The following is a 26,658-nucleotide window of genomic DNA, read 5'->3' as shown; positions in this document are numbered from 1 at the left end:
CGCATGCCATAAATCTCTGTAAACATTCCACATTCAAACTTCTGCTGCCTGAACTAGAAGCAGAAATCCGTTCCACTGAGATATTTGAACTGGAGGTAAATCAAGCGCTCTTCACGCACTCTCTCATTGGGTCGATGATGCAGTGAACAATGATTCATGCCACTTTGTTCTAGCTCCATTTCCCTTTGTTTTGGTTGCTGCTGTGCTGCCTGCAGTACGGACTTTTCACAGACTGTTTACACTGAGTAACTCTGTTGAGTTTCACTTCAGATTGGCTCCATCTGCAAGTTGATACCTCTGCGGTCTCCCACTCCACTCCATATTCAAGGTGGAAAGTTTCAGAGTATCAGGACACAATGGCACTCTCTCCACTGATACCACCTTAGCTTCAAGGACCTCTTGTTTAGTCTCCACATGCTCTTCTGGCACTGCCTCAGGATACAAGGACAACAGCTTATCTAAAGCTTCATTCATCTCAGCAAAGTCAGTAATCAAAGTCATATCAATCTCCTGTTGTTCAGTGCCCATGGTCAATGCTGGTTTGGACACAGGTCTCTCATTTTCAGTGGCATTTAAAGAATTTGATAGAACTTCATCTTTCACATCAGTGATAATTTCACTCCCCACTATCTGTATATCCCTGACAGTGGCCTTGTGTGATTCAGGAGGTTCTGAAAAGGGTGATATCACTGACAGTGAAACATCAGTGTCCAGTTCTGAATCTGCATCTGGATTAGGTGAAGTTGATGCAAAAAAGACAATTGACTGAACCGGTGGATGGCCACGCAAAGGAATGGCAGGATTAGGTAATGTGGAAGCAAATGAGTGTAAAGCTATAGGCTCTTCATCAATATGCAGCAGCTCCAGCGGACTGGGTGTCCGTGATAGTGGAGAGGGCAAACCTGCACCATTGAGCATAAACTGGGAATTGCATAGCATGGGCGACTGCAACCCCGTTGTTGATGGAGCAATGACAGATTGGGCAGCAGCAGACACTAGCAAGTCATTCAGAGCAGATATTTCTCGCTTTTCATCCGCTTCAAAACTTATAGGAGTTACAGTACCAGCCTAAAATCAAGGAGAGTAACAGAAAGAATAGAAAAGTGAAGTAAATTGAGGAATAAAAGAGAAAATAAATGAAGAAGATTTTAATGATCCAATCCTCTCCCCTGCTGAGGGACGCTGCAAACATTCATCCTATGACCCTACCTGCAGCACTACTCCAAGACACCAAATATCCCATCTATTCTTCTAGTGGTTCATAGCACACCCTGCATTGTGCTGCGCAGCATTTCATACCCCCATTCATCACACATCGCATTCTCCCAATGCCTTGCATCCCATCCATTCTGCCATTACTTTGTGTACCATTCTGCATTACATTAGCTCCGTGCCTCACAGCTCACGACTATATCCTCTTTGTGGCCCATGCCTCAGTCCACAAAATATACCACGAGCATTGCATCCACACACCCTGCTTCTCATGCGTCATTCTTATATCCTCTTTACAAACACCTCTTTAAATTCTTCCTCTACATTCCTGGTGCCAGCTCTTTCCTCTTGCCTGCCTGTAGTATTTCTATCTAAAACAAGTAATCAATGCAAAATGGGAGCACCAAATTATTTTTGACACATTCTAAAAAAAAGGTTAAGAAATAGTTCAAGCCCAATTCAGTTCAATTTCTTCCAAGCTCGTGCAATGTACATATAACCTCCAAAATTACTAACGTTAAGATAACTGAAAAATAAAAGTTGCATCCATCTTCTGAATACATTCCAGGAATGATATAGTTAATAATAATTTGAATGAAGCATCCATGTCTTGCATATTCCCTTCAGCAAGATAAAGGGGACATTTTCCTGACTTTTTATCAACAAAGAGGCACCGCCGCCCCCCCCCGCCCGAATACATTCCTGTTGTCTTGATAAATAACAGGTGCCTGCTGCTGGCTACACCTTCCTGTGAACTGCAGTTACAACATTCAATACAGCTTTCACACAACTCATGGTGTTGTCTATGAGACAAATACTTTTTGCCTGGCTTTTGCCCTTTAGTCCTGGACTTAGGAAGTACAGAAACCTGTTTACACTCACATTGAATACAGAGAGGGATTCCATCAACTCATCGAGCTCACGAGTTGCTGAGGATGCAGAAATGCGTGCCTGCTGCTGGCTAGGAGTGTCACGTTGGGAGTTTGGCCCTTCCACTGGAGTCACAGCTGTTGCAGGACTGAAAACAAGATCAAACAAATCAGCATCATTGGGAACTACAACACACCACAATGGTATGCAATGCCTGAGTTGAAATTCGTTTTGCTGCCTGTATTCAAACATTATGCGTAAACTGAAACAAAAATTATATATTCCCAATCAAGCGCACATAAAGAATGCTATATATAAACTAATCTGTAACATGTGATATTGAACACAAGTAGTTAAGACCAACTTTGAAATTTTCATGCTCACAAGGCTAGATGGTATGTAGTGGTATTGGCACTGGACTAGTAAACCAGAGCTCTGGGGACCCAGGTTCAAATCTCACCACTGCAGTTGGTGAAATTTTAATTAAATAAAAATCTGGAATGAAAGTCTGATGACGACCGTGAAACCATTTTCGTTTGTCATAAAACAATGTTCTTGAGGGAAGGATATTCTGTCATCCTTACCTGGTCTCATCCTTACCTGGTCTTTTATTTTAAATTTAGAGTTTCCAATTCATTTTTCCACTTAAGGGGCAATTTAACATGGCCAATCCACCTACCCTGCACATCTTTTAGGTTGTGGGGGCAAAACCCACGCAAACACGGGGAGAATGTGCAAACTCCACACAGACAGTGACCCAGAGCTGGGATTGAACCTGGGACCTCAGTGCCATGAGGCAGCAGTGCTAACCATTGTGCCACCGTGCTGCCCATCCTTACCTGGTCTGACCTACATTTGATTTCAGTTCCACAACAATGTGGTTGACTCTTAACTGCCCCCTCAAGGACAACTAGGATGGGCAAAAAATGCTGGCATAGCCAGCGACGCCCACGTCCTATGAATGCATAAAATAATAATGGAACTAATTTGAGGGAGAATAGGAAAGGGTGAGACAAGCAAGAAGAGACAAATATGAGATGGTGTGGGAGGGAGAGAACAGGGGGCAGTTTATTTGAAAGATGACAGCCGTACAAAAGGAAGTCACAGAGGAGAGGAAGGAATAAATGCAGAAGTTGGGAGTGGGGGCCATTGAAAAAAAATGATTGGTCGAGGGGTGGTAGAGGACTGAAGCATGAAACATCAACAGGAAAGGAGATAAAATATGGTGTTGCATTCATTGGCTGCGGATGATTAAAACAAAAGGAAATGAGGTGGGGGCAGGGCCTACTGAAATCTTGTTCATTGGGTGTATTTAGATTTGATAATGGTACAGGCTGCAAATGTGCTCATTTGAGGATGTTGGAGACCTAAATAATTCTCAGCAGGATAATAGGGACCAATTTCTTGGACATGATGAAGGGATGAACTTGCTTAACATTAAGTACCTATATTGCATGAACTGTTTGCTTTCTCTCAAGAAGCTATTAAAATATTAAGTTCATAAAGTTATGTTTCAGGGCTGTCTGTTTAAGATAAAATGGAGGAGAGTAGGAGATCATGTGAGGTGCTCCAGATCCTGCTTGTCCAGATGCCTGGGTGGCTTGGTTGCTAATGGGCCAGTGAGGTCCAGGTTATTTTACTGAGAGGAAGAGGCAAGATGTTCACACCTGTAGACAATGGGGAAAACATTTGTGCTGACTTTGGATAGACTGTTGTGTCTCCAAGTCTCACAGGGCGGGGTTCTGAATGTCAGTTTTCATAAATAGCTATACTTTAAACTGTCTATTTTTTCCCCAAAATAGAATGAAGTTGTGGGTTTAGAAGATAGTTATTTAGCATTTCTAACTGTATACAAGGCCCATGTCAATCAAGTTACCCTGGAAGTAAGCTTTGAGAGGGGAACAGGCCATGGAAAGCTACTGTTTTCTTGAGAAATTCCTAGACCTCACAGGTCAGTCTGCAAGAATTTGACAGCAGAGATAGAGGCAGATGATCTCTATTGTTCACCATGCATAATGCGGATGGAAACTTGTGCTCGAGACACCAAATTTGTGAGCGAGGCTGGGAGATTCGCTTAGATTTGGTTGGAGGGAAGAATCTCCACAGTAACCCTCACCATAAAATCAGTTTGGGGATTAGAAATTATCTGGTTCGAAAAAGAAAACGGAGGCAAACCTTCGGAAGCTGACAATAGTTTTGGACTGGTTTCTCGAGGATGAAGTGTCCAGTAAAGGGACAGAGTATACTCTAATCGTGAAAGGAGATTTTCGGTCATTTTGAAAATGAACTGAGGAAACTTGTCTGTAGTTCAGCGAATAGTTAGCCTACTAACATTGTGCATAGCCAATATAGTTCATTTGTTACAGTAAAGATCAAACTTGAAATCTTGTGTGATCTTTCCAGTCAGCCACTGGAAATTTGAATATTCTTCTACATATTTATTGGACATGATATCTAAATCATATTACAGAAGAGCTAAATGCAACATATTTGGGGTATTGTGATATGGGTGGAAGAAGTAATCTTGGCATTAATTTCTGGAGTACATTTCCGAACATTAGTTGAAACGCCTACTGGCTGATGTAACTTCCTCTTGCCTTGCAAAATAATTTTTTTTTTTAAATTTAGAGTTCCAATTGTTTTTTTTTTCAATTAAGGGACAATTTAGAGTGGCCAATCTACCTACCCTGCACATCTTTGAATTGCGGAGAGAATCTGCAAACTCCATACGGACAGTAACCCACACCAGGGATCGAACCTGTGTTCTCGGCGGCGTGAGGCAGCAGTGTTAACCGCCCCTTTGTCTTGTAAAAATGACAAATTATAAATATTACTATAATCAATGAAGTGCGAGTGTGGCATATAGATAAGATCACTGAAAATGCATGCTGTTTTTAAAACAATGATTGAGGAATTATATGACAACAAATATGTTGTTGTGTAATCCTGCTTTAAAGCTGAATTTTGAATAAGCCAAGTTGCAACTAGCTGGGCAATATATGAGTTTACACATGCACACAAAACACACGCATGCACACGTTAAAAAGGGGAAAGGAAGAGAACAGACCAACATTTACAAACACAGAATGCAAGGAAAGTTCCCTAGCTTCAAAGGGAGAGAAACTTGCATTTGCATTTACATTAAAGGAGAAAGTGACCGTTAGTATTTATATTGGAACAGAAAAGTCTAAAGAGCTAAGGATCACTTGCCAACAAAGACTCAATTGCAAGGAAGAAAATTGTGACCGCTTATTAAGTTTCTGTGAGACAGAAGGCCCTCCAATTTTCACAGTTGCATGCTTTACCTTGTAATATTTAAGGAATATTTAAATTGACAGAATCCCAATTCAATATTTCTGCCATTTTACTGTATAACCGGATGACAACCTACATAATCTATCAACAAATAGGTTCTCGGGGTATAAGTTAAACATAGGGAAAAATTAGGTTTTCAACATCTCCCCACTGGGAGACTGATGATTTGGAGGCAACTTAGACTGCACTTTAAATTGAAGGCTGGGTCAGGTGGGATGCCGGTTAGGAGGAAATCATGGGTTTGAGCCGGGAAGATGGATGTGAGGTCTGGGGGTTGGGAAGAGAAGGATATCAGTGAAATGAAGCATTTGCTGCTTGGAGGACAATTCAGGAGTCTTGAAGAGTTGGGAGAGAAATATGGGTCGACACAGAGGGAGGGGTTTAGGTACATGCAGGTGCGGGATTTTGCAAGGAAGGTATTCCCGACCTTCTCGGTAGCGCTGGCCCCCTCGTTGTTGCAGGAGGTGGTGTCAGTGGGGTGATTTGAGAAGGGACTTGTCTTTGTGATGGAGAAAGATGGGGTTTCCATGAAGGGTATTAAGGTGAAATGGGAAGAGGAACTGGGGATGGTGCTAGAAGAGGGACTGTGGTGTGAGTTGCTGTGGAGGATGAATGCCTCGACTTCTTGGGCGAGGTTGGAGCTGATGCAACTGAAGGTAGTGTATAGGGCACTTCTCACTAAATCAAGGAAGAACCAGTTGTTCGAGGGGGTGGAAGATGCCTGTGAACAATGCCTTCAAATCATGTTCACGTGTTTTGGTCCTGTCCGAAACTAGAAAATTTTGAGGGGTTGGTATTAAGGATAATTTCGGGGATCTTACAGGTGGATGTGAAGCCCAGCCCCAAGAAGCCATATTCAGAGTGTCAGACCAGCTCGAGCTGCAGGCGGGCGCGGAGCAGATGTCTTAACCTGCGCCACGTTGATTGCTCAAAGGTGGGTCTTGTTGAGGTTGAGGTCAGCCTCTCCACTCTGCGGCTCGTCGTGGCGGGTGGATTTACTGGAGTTTTTGACCCCAGAAAAGGTAAAGTGCGAGCTGAGGGGAATGAAGGAGGGGATCTACAATTGTTGGGGTTTGTTTATCATGCATTTCTAGGAGTTGGTTACTGTTGATTGTTGGGGAGGGGGGTCTTGTTTGTTTGTGTGGGGATTGCTCAGAGTTGTTTGGGTGTTGTATTTTGAAAATGTTGAAAATTGACTTCCGGTGACGGCAATGCGGAGGTAAGCCACACATTCGGCAGCTCCCGCTGAAAACGGACTTTGGGGCTCTTTTCAGGGCCCCCAACGGAGATGTATCGGCAAATCCCGACGTGAGAAGAGGACAGGAGTCGACCCCTATGGTCCTATGGTCCGGACCAGGAGTGGGGTAAGGAGAAAAACAGAAAGCACCTCTGAAAAAGCGGCGGAAGGAAGACAAAATGGCGGCCGGCGGAGGCCCGGAGGACTGGAGGCAGTGGTCGCAGGAGCAGCAGGAGACTCTACTGCGCTGCTTCCAGGAGCTTATAGTGGAGCTGCTGGAGTCGCTGAAGGTAACCACCAGGGAGCTGATGGAGACCCAGACAGCCCAGGGGGCCGCGATCCGGGAGCTGCAGAAGCAGGCCTCCGAAAGGGAGGATGAGGCCGTGGCCGTCGCGGGGAAGGTGGAGACGCACGAGGCGCTCCATAAAAGATGGCAGGAGCGGTTCGAGGAGCTGGACAACCGGTCGAGGTGGAAGAATTTGCGGATCCTGGGCCTCACGGAGGGGCTGGAGGGGTCGCACCTGGCGGCCTATGTGGTGGTTATGTTAAACTCGCTGATGGGGGCTGGGTCCTTCCAGGGGCCCCTAGAGTTAGAGGGGGCCCACAGAATTCTGGCTAGGAGGCCCAAGCCGAACGAGCCGCCACGGGCGATGTTGGTGCACTTTCATCGGTTCGTGGATCGTGAGTGTGGGCCAAGAAGGAGTGGAGCAGCAAATGGGAGAACACGGAGGTGTGGATCTTCCAGGACTGGAGTGCGGAGATGGCGAGGCGGAGGGCCGGGTTTAACCGGGCGAAGGTGGTGCTCCACAGACGGAGTGTGAAGTTCGGCATGTTGCAGCCGGCGCATCTGTGGGTCACCTACAAGGACCGGCACCATTATTTTGAGTCCCCCGAGGAGGTGTGGGCCTTTGTGCAGGCCGAGAAATTGGACTCAAACTGAGGGTCTAAGATGGGGGATGCTGTATAATACTGTATTTGTATTTGCTTGGTTTAATGTAAGATGTGGGTTGGCCTTAGGGTGGGTGGGGTGATGTCGATTTGTCTTTCCTGTATGGGTTTTTCTGTAGGGGTCCGGGCAGGTCCCACGTGGGGAGGAGTCGGAGGTATGGCGGGAGTCGCCGGGGTCAGCGGAAGTTAGCTGCTTCACGGGAGTGCTATGGAGGGAGGGGCGCGGCTAGGAGGGGTGCGGGGGGGGGGGGGGGTGTGTGTGTACCGGGTTGCTGCTGAAACGATCAGGAAGGAGCTGGAGGACGCAGGGGGTGCTGGGGGGTTGCCGCCGTGGGGAACTGGCAGAGCGGGGGACGCTGGCCGGTGGTGGGCAAGGGATGGGGTATGGCTAATCGGCAGGGAAGAGGGCAGGGAGCCCGCTGATCCGGCTGATAACCTGGAATGTGAGGGGGCCTGAACGGGCCGGTCAACGGGCCCGGGTATTTACGCACCTGAAGGGGCTGAAGGCGGATGTGGCCATGCTCCAGGAGACACACCTGAGAGTGGTGGACCAGGTTCGGCCTGAGGAAGGGATGGGTGGCCCAAGTATTTCACTCAGGGCTGGATGAGAAGAGTAGGGGGGGTGGCGATCCTGGTGGGGAAGAAGGTGTCGTTTGGGGCGTTTTAAATGTGGTGGCTGTCAATGGCGGGAGATATTATGATGGTGAGTGGTAAGCTGCAGGGAAGCGGGTGGTGCTGGTGAATGTTTACGCCCCAAATTGGGACGACTGCGGGGTTTATGCGCCGTATGTTGGGCCGCATCCGGACCCTGGAGGTGGGGGGCCTGATCATTGGGGGGGGGGGGGGGGGGGGGGGGGGGGGGGGGGGGAGACTTCAACACGGTACGGATCCCCCATTGGATCGATTCAAGTCCCGGATGGGTAGGAGGCCGGCGCGGCTAAGGTGTTGAGGGGATTTATGGACCAGATTTTGGGGGGGGGGGGGGGGTGGATCCCTGGAGGTTTGCGAGGGCCAAGGGCCAGGAGTACCTCGTTTTTCTCCCACGTACACAAGGCCTACTCGAGGATTGATTTCTCTGTCCTGAGTAGAGGGTTGGTTTCGAGGGTGGAGGATGTGGAATACTCCGCCATTGCCATTTCAGATCATGCCCCACACTGGGTGGACCTCGGGCTGGGGGTAAGGGAGGGACCAATGTCCGCTCTGGAGCTTGGAGGTGGGGCTGCTGACAACGAGGAGGTGGCCGAGAGGGTTTGGGGGTGTATCGAGAGGTACCTTGAGGCCAATGACAACAAGGAGGTCCGAGTGGGGACGGTCTTTGGAGGCATTGAAGGCGGTGACTAGAGGGGAATTGATCTCTATCCGAACCCATAGGGAGAGGGAGGAGCAGAGGGAGCGGGAGAGACTGATAGGGGAGATGGTGAGGGTGGATAGGAGATATGCGGAGGCTCCAGAGGAGGATTGCTGGGGGAGAGCGTAGCCTTCAGGCCAGATTCGACCTATTGACTACCAGAAAGGCGGAAGCTCAGTGGAGGAAAGCACAGGGGGCGGTTTGTAAGAGTATGGGAGAAGGCGAGCAGGATGCTGGCACACCAGCTCCGAAAGCGGGACGTGGCCAGGGACATTGGGGGAGTGATGGATAAAGCTGGGAAGGTGGTGCGGGGGGGGGGGGGGGGGGGGGGTTAGATGTTAATGGGGTCTTCAGGGACTTCTATGGGAACTGTACCGGTCGGAACCCCCGGTGGAGGGGGGTGGAATGGGGCGCTTCTTGGACAAGCTGCTATTCCCGAGGGTGGAGGAGGAGCAGGTGGAGGGACTGGGGGCGCGATCGAGCTGGAGGAGGTGGTTAAAGGCAGTGCTTCTCAAACTATCTGATGTGGCGGGACCGGCAGTTTTTTTTTTCAATGTGCCAGGGACCGGTGAGCGAACAAGCCAATCCAGGATTACTGTCTCTTTCTTTTCTGGAAACACCCCACGTACCGGCAGACGATGGCTCGCGTATCAGCACCGGTACGCGTACCACACTTTGAGAAGCACTGGTTAAAGGGATCGTGAGCATGCAGTCGGGGAAGGCGCCGGGGCCTGACGGGTTTCCGGCGGAATTTTATAAAAGGTATGTAGACCTGTTGGGCCCCCTGTTGGTCCGGACCTTTAACGAGGCAAGGGAGGGGGGGGACTTTGCCACCAACTATGTCACGGGCGCTGATTTCCTTGATCCTGAAGCGGGACAAGGACCCCCTGCAGTGCGGGTCATATAGGCCGATTTCGCTGCTAAACGCCGACGCTAAGCTGCTGGCAAAGATCCCAGCCGCTAGAATAGAGGATTGCGTGCCCGGGGTCATTCATGAGGACCAGACGGAGTTTGTGAAGGGAAGGCAGTTGAATACGAACGTGTGAAGGATCCTCAGTGTCATTATGATGCCGGCCGTGGAAGGGGAGGTGGAGATAGTGGTGGCATTGGATGCAGAGAAGGCCTTTGATAGGGTTGAGTGGGAGTATCTGTGGGAGGTGTTGGAGAGGTTTGGGGAGGGGTTTATCCAGTGGGTGAGGCTGCTCTACGAGGCCCCGATGGCGTGTGTAGCCACAAATAGGAGGTGGTCGGAGTACTTTCGGCTGTACCAGGGGACGAGACAAGGGTGCCCCCTGTCCCCCTTGCTCTTCGCGTTGGCGATTGAGCCCCTGGCCATGGCGTTGAGGGAGTCAGGGAACTGGAGGGGCCTGGTGCGGGGTAGGGAGGAGCATCGAGTGTCGCTTTATGCGGACGACCTGTTGCGGTATGTGGCGGACCCGGTGGGGGGATGCCGGAGGTGATGAGGATTCTTAGTGAATTCGGGGGTTTCTCTGGGTATAAGTTGAACCTGGGCAAGAGTGAGTTGTTTGTGGTGCATCCAGGGTATCAGGAGGAGGGGATTGGTAGGCTCCCATTGAAGCAGGCAGGGAAGAGCTTCAGGTACCCAGGAGTCCAGGTGGCTGGGAGCTGGGGGGCCCTGCACAAGCTCAACCTCACAAGGTTGGTGGAGCAGATGGAGGAGGAGTTTAAGAGGTGGGATATGTTACCGCTGTCACTGGCAGGGAGGGTGCAGTCCGTTAAGATGACGGTGCTCCCGAGGTTTTTGTTCCTGTTCCAGTGCCTCCCCATCCTTATCCCGAAGGCTTTTTTTTTTTTAAGGAGGGTCAACAGGAGTATCACGGGATTTGTGTGGGCGCATGGGACTCCGAGGGTGAGAAGAGTGTTACTGGAACGGGGCAGGGATAGGGGGGGGGGCTGGCGTTGCCCAACCTCTGTGGGTACTATTGGGCTGCCAACGCAGCGATGGTGCGTAAGTGGGTAATGGACGAGGAAGGGGCAGCATGGAAGAGGATGGAGGCGGCGTCATAGAACATAGAACGTACAGCACAGAACAGGCCCTTCGGCCCTCGATGTTGTGCCGAGCAATGATCACCCTACTTAAACCCACGTAACCCGTATACCCGTAACCCAACAATCCCCCCATTAACCTTACACTACGGGCAATTTAGCATGGCCAATCCACCTAACCCGCACATCTTTGGACTGTGGGAGGAAACCGGAGGACCCGGAGGAAACCCACGCACACACGGGGAGGACGTGCAGACTCCACACAGACAGTGACCCAGCCGGGAATCGAACCTGGGACCCTGGAGCTGTGAAGCATTGATGCTAACCACCATGCTACCGTGAGGCCCCCAAATGTGTCATGTGTGGGCACGAGTCTGGAGGCGCTGGTAACGGCGCCGTTGCCACTCCCTCCAACGAGGTATACCACGAGCCCGGTGGTGGCGGCTACCCTCAAAATTTGGGGGCAATGGAGACGGCATAGGGGAGAAGTGGGGCTCGATGGAGGCCCCGATACGGGGGAAACCATCGGTTTGTCCCAGGGAGCATTGATGGCGGATTTCTGGGCTGGCACAGGGCAGGGGTTAGGAGGTTGAGGGACCTGATTGTGGAAGGGAGGTTCGTGAGATTGGGGGAGTTAGAGGGGAAGTTTGGGCTCCCCCCGAGGAACATGTTTAGGTACATGCAGATGAGGGCGTTTGCCAGGCAGCAGGTGGAGGGGTTGCCCTTGCTGCCCCCACGTGGGGTGCGGGACAGGGTGCTCTCGGGGGTGTGGGTTGGAGGGAGGGAGGATTTCGGACATATACCGGGTGATGCAGGAGGTAGACGAGGCCTCGGTGGAGGAACTGAAGGGTAAATGGGAAGAGGAGCTGGGTGCGGAGATTGAGGAGGGGACGTGGGCGGACACCCTGGAGAGAGTGAATCCTCCTCTTCCTGTGCGAGGCTTAGCCTCATACAGTTCAAGGTGCTGCATAGGGCCCACATGGACTGGGACGAGGATGAGTAGGTTTTTCGGGGGCGAAGACAGGTGTGCTAGGTGCTCGGGGAGCCAGCGAACCACGCCCATATGTTTTGGGCGTGCCCAGCGCTGGGGAAGTTTTGGAAGGGGGTAGCAAGGATGGTGTCGAGGGTGGTGGGATCCAGGGTGTCGAGGGTGGTGGGATCCAGGCTGGGGACTCGCGATTTTTGGGGTTGCAGTGGAGCCGGGAGTGCAGGAGGTGAAAGAGGCCGGTGTTCTGGCCTTTGCGTCCCTAGTAGCCCGGCGGAGGATCTTGCTCCAATGGAAGGATGCAAGGCCCCCAAGCGTGGAGGCCTGGATCAATGATATGGCGGGGTTCATTAAATTGGAGAAGGTGAAATTTGTCCTGAGGGGTTCAGTACAAGGGTTCTTTAGGCAGTGGCAGCCTTTCCTGGACTTCCTGGCGGAACGGTAGGGAAATAGGCCGCGGGGGGGGGGGGGGGGGGGGGGGGGGGTGTCTGGTTTGGTGGGAGGCAGAACTGTGTACATGGGTTTGTGGGGTGTGGCGGGTGTTATTTCTTTCCCTTTTGTTGTGTGGGTGTTCTTTTGTTTTTTCTTTTATTTGTAGTTGCGTTTGAAGATGGGTGGGTGTTGTTCTTGGGATGTTACCGCGGTTGTTTTGTTAATATAGTTGAGATGTTTATATTTTGTAAACATTTTAATAAAAATTATTTTTTTTTTTTAATGTTGAAAATTTGTTGAATAAAAATACTTTTAAAAAAAAACTATCAACAAATCTCTCCTTTCAAAATGGCCAATCGCTCAATCTCATTATTTCAGTCAGTACTGAATCAATTGAATCAATGGACAATCATAGAAAAACAATTAGTTTACATGAGTGTGAATTCCAAATTTCCAGCAGTACAGAACAAGGTTCCAGCTGTGGATCTTTCGGTCTGCTGGCAGGAGAAATGAGAATTGTTTGGCTGAAGGTCAAGAAGATATACACATACCTTGGACTGGGGACTGAGCTCTCCAGTTCATCTAACAAGCTTTCCACGCTAGGCCGAACGTCCTCAATTCCTCGGCCCCCATTTCTCTTGGGTTTTTCTTTTGTTGGAGGAGGCACTTTCTTCCCCACTTGTGTTCCATTTTCCTGACCTGTGTATTGAGAGCCAGTCACTGGAGCAGGATGGGGGCTGCGACTGGATTCTTCTGAGGAAGGACAGATAAATAATCAGATTTAATCACAACGCAGCCAAAGGCTTACGCCTGATTTAAAGCTACTGGAGCTTTATCATAAATTTACTAAAAGCTCTTTTAAACTAGATTCATGGTGGCTGTCGCTGGAGATTTCCCATACATTATTCTTGTCTTTCTGTCATATAAAGATAAATATTGCATTTGTATACCACTTCATCAATGGCTCAGGATATCCCACAATGCTTAACAGTTGTGTATTACTTCTGAAACACTATTTGTAGGTAAAGGCAGCAGACAAGTTACACACTCAGTGTATGACCAGATCATATGGTGCTACTGTTGATTGAAATAAAAATGACAGCTAGGACACGTGAGTAAATTCTGTGGAATCTTTTACAGCCAACTGAGCTAATAGAAGGAGCATTGATTTCATATCTTATTTGAAAATTGGAACTTCTTGTAATACAGCACATCCGTAATCATTCACTGAAGCATCAACCTGGATTATGTACATAAATGTTTGGTCCCCTCCCTCCCCCGAATCTTTGATTCAGAGGATAAATGTGTCAAATGAGGTACAGTATTTGTTGACAGGTGCAGGGCCTCAGCTTCCTAACTCTCTCTGGCCACATGACTGAAAACACTTAGTCATCTGCAGGCACTGATACGAAATGAAAATTGCTTATTGTCACAAGTAGGCTTCAAATGAAGTTACTGTGACAAGCCCCTCGTCGCCACATTCCGGCGCCTGTTCGGGGAGGCTGGTACGATCTGTGTACTAACAAATAATGGTTCATAAGGATTTGAAATCATTGATTCATCAGGATCTGAAATCACAACTACTTTAGAACATGGTGTCCAAACATGCTGAAATGAGTGGGAAAAATTAAACAGCAATTCACCCCTAAGATGTTGCAATTTATCCAAAATCTAATGTAGGGCAGGTCAATGGTGCAGCAGGTTTGTGCCAAAGCATCGTGGAACAGGGTTTCAGATTTACACAATTCCTCACATTAGCTTTGTTGTGCCACAGGAAAAAATTCAAGTAGAAGCAAGGCACTTTCCCTTGGGCAATTTGCATACTGGCTTAATTCTGCCACAACTCTGGCAAAAGTTTGAGAACTGGTTTCCTGATCCAGCACTGATCACAATGGAAGAAAGATTCCTGGGCCTGAGACCAAAACAACTGGAGGAAATAAAACTTAATGCTTCGGATTTTTTTATTTCAGGAGTAATCATTCTTGCAGTTAAATGCTATACTGCGTTTATTAAACATTACAGGAATAGAAATTATTTGCAAATATAGGCTGACATCTGTTTTTGAATATGAAAGCAAGCAGCACACACTGTGATTCTTCATACTGACAGTTCTAAATACATTTACAGTCTCACAATTGATTCACATTCCAGGTGGAAAATTCTATCTGTTTAATTATAAAGATGGCCTTTCAACTCCATGCTCTTTCCACCTTTGGGTGCTATCCTCAAAGTAAATTCTTTGCACACTCTCTATTTGTCCCCCAGCCTTCTGTTAATCAGTAGAGAATTCATTTTCAGCTGCCCTGCTACCATTCCGGTTGGCACTAGTGTAGATAGGATTCAACACCTTCAAGCGATTTGCCTTTTTCAGCCAATAGACTACCTTGATAATCAAGCATCTCCATGGAAGTAACATTATAGAACAGATTATTTGGGGAATTTAGTAAAACAGAGCAGGACAGTATGTGAGAGTGGAAAGAAGGGAAGCAAACACAAAAAAGGCATTTTCTTTCTCATTCATTGCATTGGAGCCAAAATCTTTTAAAAGAACTGGATAAAAACAAACCAAACATTGTTTTCAAGTGCAGAGGTTCCCCACATATATTACGTAAAAGACTTGCCTATTGCAAAACTGCTGGGTGTGCTGTGTTGCACCACATTCAGTTCCAGTAGGAGACGGTCCAGTTCTGAAAGGTTGCTGCCAAGTGACGAACTCATGACATTCGGTGAAGATTCTGCGGACTTTGTCTTATTGGGGAAGCTGTGTAAGTGTGACAATGTGATAGTGTTTTATTATCTGAAAGCAGAACAGGCTGAGCCACACTGCACTTTTACTTTATTTCTAGATGTCTTGCTTAAATATTACCACGGCGCAGTTCAACACTGTTCCTGGCATCGGATTATACCGCAGCAGTAAAGTTAAAATGGTTCTGATCTCATTATAAATTATACATCAAACTATCATGCCAGGGCTCCATCAGGTATGTAACCCTGTTTGGTTTCAAACTAACAGCTAAAAAACATAGCTGCAGATGACAGTCACATGAGGGCAGTGTTGTTCTGCTTAAGGTGAATGATCCAGAATCTTAAATAAGACCATAAGACATAGGAACAGAATTAGGCCACTCGACCCATCGTGTCTGCTCTGCCATTCAATCATGGCTGAAATCTTTCTCATTCCCATTCTCCTGCCTTCTCCCCATAACTGGTAAATGATGTAAATGGTGAAGATGTCACTTAATAACTTGTATCAATTTACAATATCAAAAAGGCAATAATTGAATCAATCAGATGGTGTTTTACATTTAATATCATATGCATCATACTGCTCTGTCCTGATCACTTCCTTCAGTCCCATTTTTCTATCGATCTGACTTTAATCTTCTATTGATCCCTTGGTCCATCATTAATGACCGACCGCTTTACAATCATGGGTCTGCCCGTTGGATTTCCCTCCCCAGATCCCTTTGTTAATCTCTTCTCTCCTTCAAGAGATTCCAAAACCCATCCAATTGTGCTTTTAGTTATCTCTCCTATTCTCAGATTAGTGTTCGTCATCTATCTTTCCTCTGTGTAGCATTTTGGGACATTCATTGCATTAATTTAAAAAAAAAATGTATTTTATTACAAACATGTATCAAAACAGGTTACAGCTAATAAACACCCCGGGAAATGCATTAATGGTGTCATATAAATACAAGTTATATTATCCCATCATTGTGAAGAGAATTTAATAATCCAAACCATGCAACCAAACAAAAAAAATGCTTTTATATATAGTACGTTATTTTTAACAGTAGAAATTGAAGAAGGAAAGATGAACAGAGATTAATAAATGTTTCAACTTGCGAGGCTATCTGTAAGTCACAAAACTTTGACTGCTCGCCCATTATTCACCCAGCTCCATTTTAGGAGGCCTTCTTCTCAGACATTTATTTTTAGCTAACATTGTCACTGTTCAGTCCCTGTCTATCAATGTGACTCTATTCAAGGAGGCAGGCCCAGTTTACCACTGCCATTCCATTTAATGAAGCAGTCTTTGTTTAAGAACATAACTGTTTCACTGCTTTGACATAAAACACCCGTCTTAACCAAATGTTCTTAATCTGCTGAGTGAGGAAATCTCTGTCTACCACTTTGTTTAGAGAAGGAGCCCATGCCCATTATACTACCAAGGGAAGAATCTTTCTGAGTTAAGCGTTGCCACACTGCTTAGAGAGGAAACTGATATTGAAGCATAATGCTATTTGCCACTCTAATTAAAAGGGGGACTTGTCCCAGTGGGGTACCTGTAAACGTGATCTTCCTCAGAGGAACGTGTAGCAGGAGGACTAACAGAGTCTCGCGTGAGACAGGAGCTGCCTTTCACATTTGACGGGTAGGTCTGCTGCTGCATTTGAAATGAGAACAGAGAATATTCAGTATTGAGAACAGTAATAAAGAAGTTCAGAGAAATTATTTTCAAACATGTAGAAAATGTGAGTTACTGCTATCTTGCAATTGAAGAACATGCAGAATTTCAACATTTCCGACAATTTAGTTTTATGTTTTATAGAGAACTGGTAGCATCTGGTTTCCTCACACACCTTGAAGAATTATATTCTCAATTTAAAAAAAAATTTAGATTGCCCAATTAATTTTTTCCAATTAAGGGGCAATTTAGCGTGGCCAATCCACCTACCCTGCACATCTTTGGGTTGTGGGGGCAAAACCCACACAAACACAGAGAGAATGTGCAAACTCCACGTGACCCAGAGCCGGGATCGAACCTGTGACCTCAGCGGTGTGAGGCAGAGTGCTAATCACTGCGCCACCGTGCTGCCCATATGTTCCCAAGTTTACTTGTATTCTTTAATTGAGAAATTAATTCTGAATACTGAAATCACTGCCGCCCAAATCTAGTTGATCCCCAACTTGGGTGCCACTCCTCCCTCCAAATAACCGGAATTAAACTACTGCTAGGTAGTAGTTAACGATTTGCAGGCTTACTGGTACAGGTGTGACTCAGACAGAAAACACACCTTGCATTTGTTCGCAGCTGAGACAAAGCACTTTGGGGCTTTGAGCAGTTCATTACAACACTGGAAAAAGTTGCATCTTGCATTATTTCAGTATTGGCATTGAACTTGTTCTAAACTAATAGCTTCCAAGGTGTCAACTAGCTTTGCTCCAGGATGATTAAGACATCAAAATGTTTTGAAGATTTAGGGGCATAAATCAGATTTTATAATCTGAGGGATACAAAAATGTTGACGTAAATTGTTTCAACATTTAAATTTCTTATGAGATACACGGGTAGGTTTGAATATTCCCACACTTGCAGCTAACGTGTCAGCTGGACACAGCCAATAAACAGCAAATAGAAGCATAGTATCGTTGCAGCACAGAAAGGGGCTTTTCTGCTTGCCATGTCTGTACCAACTCTCTGTAGGAGCTACTTGACTAGTTTCACTACTTTGCATTTTCCCCTTAGCCCGGTAAATCTTTACTCTTCAGGTGCTTATCCAATTCACATTTGAAAGCTAGTTTTCAATCTGCCTTCAGCACACTCACAGATTCCAATCACCCACCAAGAGATTTTTCTTCAAGATGCCTCGAGTTCATTTGCTCAGTGCTTCTTCCAAGTAGTGTTCACATGGATGGTGGTGGCTGGGATATGATCCCCAAGGTATGATTTCATGAGTATGGCTATATCAAGCTGTTGCTTGACTAATCTGAGACAGCTCTCCCAATGTTGGCACATGCCCCAGATGTTATTAAGAGGGACTTTGCAGGAACTTCCGGTTGCGGCTATGCGGAGCTAAGCCGCATGTTCGGCAGCTCCCGCTTTAAAAGGACTTGTGGGCTCTTTTAAGGGCCCCAAACGGCGCTGATTCGACGATTTCCAGTGGGTAAAGGGGTCTGGAGCAATACCCCCCGGGATTTATGGTGCGGACCCGGAGTGGGGCGAGGAGAAAAACGGCAGCAGCTCCCCTGGAAAAGCGGGGGAAGGTGGACAAAATGGCGGCCGGTGGAGCCCCTGACGAGTGGAGGAAGTGGGCGGAGGAACAGCAGGCGGCCCTTCTGCGCTATTTTACGGAGCTGAAAGGGGAGTTGCTGGAATCCCTGAAGGTTACGACAAGTAAGCTGCTGGAGACCCAGACAACCCAGGGTGCAGCAATACTTGAGTTGCAGCAGCAGGCCTCTGAGCGCGAAAATGAGGTCTCGGCCCTCGTGGGGAAGGTGGAGATGCATGAGGCACTCCACAAAAAGTGGCAAGATCGTTTCGAGGAGATGGAGTTTCGATCAAGGAGGAAGAACTTGCGGATCCTGGGCCTCGCGGAGGGGCTGGAGGGGTCGGACCTGCCGGCCTATGTGGCCGTGATGCTGAACTCGCTGGTGGGGGCAGGATCCTTCCATCTGCCCCTGGAGCTGGAGGGGGCCCACAGAGTACTGGCCAGGCGGCCTAAGGCGAATGAACCCCCGCGGGCGGTGCTGGTGCGGTGTCATCGGTTCAGTGACCGGGAGTGTGTGCTGCGATGGGCCAAGAAGGTGAGGAGCAGCAAGTGGGAGAATTCGGTAGTGCGCGTCTACCAGGGCTGGAGTGCGGAGATGGCTAAGCGGAGGGCCGGGTTCAACCGGACGAAGGCGGTGCTCCACAGCAAGCAGGTGAAATTCGGCATGCTGCCGCCTGCACGCTTGTGGGTCACCGACAAGGACCGGCATTACTATTTTGAGTCCCCGGAGAAGGCGTGGGCCTTTGTGCAGGCTGAAAAGTTGGACTCGAACTAGGGATTGGGGGCTGTGGGGGCTTTTTGTATCACTGTTTATGCTGTTGCTGGTTATTCTGTTTGGTTTCTTTCCCGCTTTCGGATGATGTTGGTTATGGTTTTGTGTTTTAAGGTGGGTGTTGGGGTCTGTGGTTGTTCTGTTTTTGTTTGTACGGGGTGGGTGGATGGGTTGGGACTGCTATTTGGGAGCTGCGTTGAGGGGGTGGGGTGGGGCAGTGGGAAAGTGCAGGCTTTCCTCTGGTTTCCCGCGCTGCGGGACGAGGGGGGTGGAGCTGGAGGCAAGGGGCGTGGATACCAGTTTCGTTTTCCCGCGCTGGAGCAGTGCCAAGGAGCTGCTGCGGGGGGGTGGGGGGTGACCCCATATCGGGAGGCGTCGGAGTTAGGGCGGGAGCTGCCGGGGTCAGCTGGCTCACGGGAGTAATATGGAGGGAGCGTCGCGGCTAGGAGGGGTCCTAGCCTGGGGGGGAAATACCGGGTTGCTGCTGGATTGGGGGGAGGGGGTCGGGTGAGGTTCTATCGCAGCCGGAAACGGGCCAAGTGGGGGGTGCTGGCCAGGGGCGAGCAGTCGATGGGCTATGGCTAGTCGATGGGGGAGGGGGGTGGGGTCCCCCCTGATCCGGCTAATCACGTGGAACGTGAGGGGGTTGAATGGGCCGGTTAAGCGGGCCCGGGTGTTTTCGCACCTGAAGGCGGACGTAGCCATGCTCCAGGAGACTCACCTGAAGGTGGCGGACCAGGTTTGTCTGAGGAAGGGGTGGGTGGGGCAGGTTTTCCATTCAGGGCTCGACGCGAAGAACCGGGGGGTGGCGATCCTGGTGGGGAAGAGGGTGGCGTTTGAGGCGTCTGAGGTGGTGGCTGATAGTGGCGGCAGATATGTGATGGTCAGCGGTAAGCTGCAGGGGGAGAGGGTGGTGTTGGTAAATGTGTATGCCCCAAATTGGGATGATGCTGGTTTCATGAGGCGTATGTTGACAAATGTGAGGTTATCCATTTTGGTAGGAATAACAGCAAACGGGATTATTATTTAAACGATAAAATATTAAAGCATGCCGCTGTTCAGAGAGACTTGGGTGTGCTAGTGCATGAGTCACAGAAGGTTGGTTTACAAGTGCAACAGGTGATTAAGAAGGCAAATGGAATTTTGTCCTTCATTGCTAGAGGGATGGAGTTTAAGACTAGGGAGGTTATGTTGCAATTGTATAAGGTGTTAGTGCGGCCACACCTGGAGTATTGTGTTCAGTTTTGGTCTCCTTACCTGAGAAAGGACGTACTGGCGCTGGAGGGTGTGCAGAGGAGATTCACTAGGTTAATCCCAGAGCTGAAAGGGTTGGATTATGAGGAGAGGTTGAGTAGACTGGGACTGTACTCGTTGGAATTTAGAAGGATGAGGGGGGATCTTATAGAAACATTTAAAATTATGAAGGGAATAGATAGGATAGATGCGGGCAGGTTGTTTCCACAGGCGGGTGACAGCAGAACTAGGGGACATAGCCTCAAAATAAGGGGAAATAGATTTAGGACTGAGTTTAGGAGGAACTTCTTCACCCAAAGGGTTGTGAATCTATGGAATTCCTTGCCCAGTGAAGCAGTTGAGGCTCCTTCATTACATGTTTTTAAGGTAAAGATAGATAGTTTTTTGAAGAATAAAGGGATTAAGGGTTATGGTGTTCGGGCCGGAAAGTGGAGCTGAGTCTACAAAAGATCAGCCATGATCTAATTGAATGGCGGAGCAGGCTCGAGGGGCCAGATGGCCTACTCCTGCTCCAAGTTCTTATGTTCTTATGTTATGTCGGGCCGCATTCCTGACCTGTAGATGGGGGGCCTGATCATGGGGGGGGGACTTCAATACGGTGCTGTATCTCCCACTGGATCGTTCTAGTTCTAGGACAGGCAGAAGGCTGGCGGCGGCCAACGTGTTGAGGGGGTTTATGGACCAGATGGGAGGGGTGGATCCCTGGAGGTTTGGGAGGCCGAGGGCTCGGGAGTACTCTTTTTTCTCCCACGTGCACAGGGTTTATTCCCGTATTGATTTCTTTGTCCTGAGTAGGGGGCTGGTCCCGAGGGTGGAGAATGCCGAATATTCGGCTTTAGCAATTTCGGACCATGCTCCGCATTGGGTGGATCTGGAGATGGGGGAGGTGCGGGACCAGCGCCCGCTTTGGCGTCTGGACGTGGGGTTGTTGGCTGATGAGGAGGTGTGCAGGAGGGTCCGGGGATGTATCGAGAGGTACCTCGAGGTCAATGATACTGGGGAGGTCCGGGTGGGGATGGTGTGGGAGGCTCTGAAGGCAGTGATTAGGGGGGAGCTGATCTCCATCCGAGCCCATAGGAAGAGGGGGAAGAGGAGGGAGAGGGAGAGACTGGTGGGGGAGCTGTTGAGTGTAGATAGGAGGTATGCGGAGGCCCTGGAGGAGGGATTTGCTCGGGGAGCAGCATAGCCTGCAGGCCAAGTTTGATTTATTGACCACCAGAAAGGCGGAGACACAGTGCTGGAAGGCGCAGGCAGCGGTCTACGAGTATGGAGAGAAGGCGAGCAGGATGCTGGCGCATCAGCTTCGGCTAGGGAGATTGGTGGAGTGAAGGATAGGGGTGGGAATGTGGTGCGGCAGGGGGCAGAGGTCAATGGGGTCTTTAGGGACATCTACAGGGAACTGTACCGGTTGGAGCCGTCGGTGGTAGGAATGGAGAGCTTTTTGGACAGGCTGCGATTTCCAAGGGTGCAGGAGGAGCAGGTGGAGGGACTGGCGGCGCCGATCGAGTTGGAGGAGCTTGTTAGAGGGATTGGCCACATGCAGTCGGGGAAGGCGCCAGGACCGGATGGGTTCCCGGTTGAATTTTATAAGAAATACGCGGACCTGTTGGGCCCCCTGTTGGTTCGGACCTTTAACGAGGCATGGGAGGGGGGTGTTTTGCCCCCGACGATGTCACGGGCGCTGATTTCCCTGATCCTGAAGCGGGATAAGGACCCCTTGCAGTGTGGATCATATAGGCCAATTTCACTGCTGAATGTGGGCGTCAAGTTGCTGGCGAAGATCTTGGTCACGAGAATAGAGGAATAGTGCCGGGGGTGATACATGAAGATCAGACGGGCTTTATGAAGGGGAGGCAGCTGAACACTAACGTGCGAAGGCTGCTAAATATGATAATAGTGCCGGCGGCAGAAGGAGAGGCGGAGATTGTGGTGGCATTGATGCGGAGAAGGCCTTTGACAGGGTTGAGTGGGGGTACTTGTGGGAGGTGTTAGAGAGGTTCGGGTTTGGGGAGGGGTTTATTAAATGGGTGAGGTTGCTGTACGAGGCCCCGATGGCGACTGTAGTGACAAACGGGAGGAGGTCCGAGTACTTCAGGCTCTACCGTGGGACGAGGCAGGGGTGCCCCCTGTCCCCCTTGCTTTTTGCGTTGGCAATTGAGCCTCTGGCCATGGCGCTCAGGGAGTCGGGGAGGTGGAGGGGTCTGGTGCGGGGTAGGGAGGAGCACCGAGTGTCGCTTTATGCAGATGACTTGCTGCTGTATGTAGCAGACCCGGTGGAGGGAATGCCGGAGGTGATGGAGATTCTTGCTGAGTTTGGGAGTTTCTCGGGCTACAAGTTGAACCTGGGCAAGAGCGAGCTGTTTGTTGTACACCCGGGAGATCAGGAGGAGGGGATTGGTAGGCTCCCGCTAAAAAGGGTAGCGAGGAGTTTTAGGTACCTGGGGGTTCAGGTGGCTAGGAGTTGGGGGACTTTGCATAAGCTTAATTTTACTAGGTTGGTGGAGCAGATGGAGGAGGCGTTTAAGAGGGGGAACCACCGGTTTGTCCCAGGGAACATTGATGGTGGGTTCCTGGGGTGGCACAGGGCGGGCATAAGGAATTTGGGAGACCTGTTCATTGACGAGAGGTTTGCGAGCCTGGGTGAGCTGGAGGAGAAGTTTGAGCTCTCCCCGGGGAATATGTTCAGGTACCTTCAGGTTAAGGCGTTTGCTAGGCGGCAGGTGGAGGGGTTCCCTTTGCTGCCCCCGCGGGGGGTAAGCGATAGGGTGCTTTCGGGGGTGTGGGTCGGGGATGTGAAGGTGTCTGACATCTACCAGGTGATGCAGGAGGTGGAGGAGGCGTCGGTAGAGGAGCTGAAGGCTACGTGGGAAGTGGAGCTGGGGGAGCAGATTGAGGAGGGGACATGGGCGGACGCCCTGGAGAGGGTGAACTTCTCCTCTTCATGTGCGAGGCTTGGCCTCATCCAGTTCAAGGTACTGCACAGGGCTCATATGTCCGGGACGAGGATGAGCAGGTTTTATGGGGGTGAGGACAGGTGCATCAGGTGTTCGGGGAGTCCAGCGAACCATGCCCATATGATTTGGGCATGCCCGGCACTGGAGGAATTCTGGAAGGGGGTAGCAAGGACGGTGTCGAGGGTGGTAGGATCCAGGGTCAAACCAGGCTGGGGACTCGTGATATTTGGGATTGGGGTGGAGCCGGGAGTCCAGGAGGCGGAAGAGGCCAGTGTTTTGGCCTTTGCGTCCCTAGTAGCCCGGCGGAGGATCTTGTTACAATGGAAAGATGCGAGACCTCCAAGCGTGGAGACCTGGATCAATGACATGGCGGGATTCATTAAGCTGGAGAAGGTCAAATTCGCCCTGAGGGGGTCGGTACAGGGGTTCTTTAACATAGAACAGTACAGCACAGAACAGGCCCTTCGGCCCTCGATGTTGTGCCGAGCAATGATCACCCTACTCAAACCCACGTATCCACCCTACACCCGTAACCCAACAACCCCCCCCTAACCTTACTTTTTAGGACACTACGGGCAATTTAGCATGGCCAATCCACCTAACCCGCACATCTTTGGACTGTGGGAGGAAACCGGAGCACCCGGAGGAAACCCACGCACACACGGGGAGGACGTGCAGACTCCACACAGACAGTGACCCAGCCGGGAATCGAACCTGGGACCCTGGAGCTGTGAAGCATTTATGCTAACCACCATGCTACCGTGCTGCCCGGCAGTGGCAGCCTTTGCTCGACTTTCTGGCTCAACGATAAGGAACTAGGTCAGCAGCAGCAGCAATCCGGGGGGGAGGGGGTTCAGGGGGGTATTGTTTATGTTAATTTAATTATTGTTAATTAATTTTGTTGTTTATTGTGTTTGGGGGGGGGGGTTCGTTATATGCGCTGGTACAGGTGCCGGGGGGGGGGGGGGGGGGGGGGAGAGGGGGGGGTTATTATTGTTCTGTTGCTATACGTTTTTCAAAAAATTTCAATAAAAATTATTTTTTTTTAAAAGGACTTTGCAGGGTTAACAGGGCTGAGTTTGCAGTCGTCATTTCCAGTGCCTATGTCTATACTGGGTGGTTAGTCTGGTTTCTTTCAATTGGGACATTTTTGCAGTTTGCTATGCCATTTCAGACAGCATTTATGAGTTAATCACATTGCTGTGGGTCTGGAGTCACATGTAGGCCAGGCAAGGTAAGAAGGCAGATTTCCTTCCCGAAAGGGCATGAGGGAACCAGATGTGTTTTTATGACTATTGATAATGGTTCATCATTAGACTTTTAATTTCCTGTCTCCCAGCCCCAGAAACATTTTTGTAAATATCTTCTGCATCCTCTCTAATACCTTCATATCCTTCCTCAGTGTGATATTTGCAAGTGGACATAATATTCCAGCTGAAGCCAAATCAGTGTTTTAGAAGGGTTCACCATACCCTTTTTGCTTTTGCATCCTGTGCCAAGGATCCCAAAAATTCTTGATCTACAAGTGAGCCAAGGGTTGAGGGGCAGCAGGTGGAGATGAGGCTAAAATCAAATCAGATCATTGAATGATGGAGAAGGCATAAGGGGCCGAATGGCCTACTCTTGCGCCTATTTCTTACATCCATCTAATCCTGTGCGTCTTATTCAACATTTTCTGAACCTGCCTTTTCACCTTCAACGCTTAGTCCGCATGTACTCCAAGTTCCTTCTTCTCCTGCACTCCTATTGGGATTGTATCCCTTATTTTATATGAACATAAAACATTCAAATTAGCAGCAGGAGTAGGCCATTTGGCCCCCTGAGCCTGCTCTACCATTCAATAAGATCAAGCTGATGTGCTTGTAGCTTCAGCTTCACATTCCAGCTTACTCCCGATAATGTTTCACCCCCTTTCTTAACAAGAATATATCTACCTCTGCCTAAAAAATATTCAAAGACTCTGCTTCCACCGCCTTTTGAGGAAGAGTTCCAAAGACTCAAACCCTCTTGAGAAAAAAAAATTCTCATCTCTGTCCAAAATAGGTGACCCCTTATTTTTGGCCCAGTACTAGATTCCCCTATAAAACGCTGTTTCCATGTCAACCCTGTCAAGATCCCTCAGGATCTTTTATGCTTGAATAAGTCGCCTCTTATTCTTCTAAACTCCAGGGTGGACAAGCCTATCCTGTCCAACCTTTCCTCATAAGACAACCCACCCAATCCAGGTATTAGTTTAGTAAACCTTGTCCGAAATGCTTCCAATGTATTTACATCCTTCCTTAAATAATACTCTGGACAATACTGCAAATGTGATCTAACCAATTCCTTGTATAACTGAAGCCTAACCTCCCTACTTTTATAATCAATTCTCCTTGCAATAAATTATAACATTTTATTAGCTTTTCTAATCACTTGCACCTCCCCGTTCTTTGTACCAAAATACATAATCACTGCAACAAATGCTGTCTGCCTCTTGTCCGCCCATTCCACCATCCTGTCTACATCCACCTGAAGTCCCTCTCACTATTCTTCTAACAGTTCACAATACTCCCAAGTTTTGTGTCATTTGCAAATTTTGAAAATGTGCCCTATGCCCCAAGACTAGATCATTAATATAAATCAAGAAAAGAATTGACCCTAATACTGCCCCCTGGGAAACCCCATGATGGCACGTGACCAAAACTACACACCATATTCTGATGTGCTTTCAACAATACCCTAAATAGTTGAAGCAAGACTTCCCTACATTTATACTCCATCCCCCTTCCAATAAAGACCAATGTTCAATTTGCTTCTTAAATACTTGCTGAAACTGCATTCTAACCATTTGTGATTCAGCTACAAGGACACCCAGGTCCTTCTTTATTACAGAAATCTGCAGTAATTCTCCATTTAAAAGAAAAATCTGCCTTCCTATTCTTCCTGCTAAAGTGGATAACCTTATACTCCATCTCCCAGAATTTTGCCTACTCACTTAACATATCTATGTTCTTTTGCAGACTCATTGCATCCTCCTCACCACTTGTCTTCCTAGCTATCTCCACACTGCCAGCAAATCTGCTACAATATAGCTGGCCCTTTCATCCAAGTCATTAATATATTGAGAAGTTGAGGTGATGGTTAGATGGGGGAATAAGCCAAGATCTAGAGACAATATATGAGAAGCAAAGGACCAAAATAATCAATAACTTTGAGACAATCTCAACATCTGTAACCCAGCTAAGTGGCCACCCAGCCTGTACCTTGGGAGAGTTGGTGACTCCAGTGGAAGGAGAGATCTCTTCTTGGTAACCCTACAAAACCAGAAGAAAGCACATTACGTATACAC

General features: G+C 48.7%; 1 protein-coding gene across 8 annotated transcripts in view; it reads right to left on the bottom strand.

The window, feature by feature from the left end:
- The window catches only part of pxna (paxillin a), a 212,920-nt gene that overhangs the window by 31,805 nt on the left and 154,457 nt on the right, over positions 1-26,658 (bottom strand). For 5 of the 8 annotated variants that reach the window (XM_038792733.1, XM_038792772.1, XM_038792790.1 and 2 more), the window contains exons 3-7: positions 26,573-26,623; positions 16,644-16,744; positions 14,976-15,115; positions 12,906-13,107; positions 2,095-2,230 (exon numbers count right to left, since the gene is read on the bottom strand). In XM_038792733.1, coding sequence (XP_038648661.1) covers positions 2,095-2,230; positions 12,906-13,107; positions 14,976-15,072 — 435 coding nt within the window. In that variant the 5' untranslated portion in view covers positions 15,073-15,115; positions 16,644-16,744; positions 26,573-26,623. Of the gene's footprint in view, positions 1-52; positions 1,069-2,094; positions 2,231-12,905; positions 13,108-14,975; positions 15,116-16,643; positions 16,745-26,572; positions 26,624-26,658 lie in introns of those variants that run through there. The other 3 variants (XM_038792807.1, XM_038792762.1, XM_038792714.1) reach the window with 3 other exon arrangements.

The sequence above is a fragment of the Scyliorhinus canicula genome, chromosome 1, assembly GCF_902713615.1.
Source record: "Scyliorhinus canicula chromosome 1, sScyCan1.1, whole genome shotgun sequence".
Lineage (NCBI taxonomy): Eukaryota > Metazoa > Chordata > Chondrichthyes > Carcharhiniformes > Scyliorhinidae > Scyliorhinus > Scyliorhinus canicula.
Note: the sequence above shows the minus strand (reverse complement) of the source record. Positions and strands in the feature narration are given on the sequence as shown.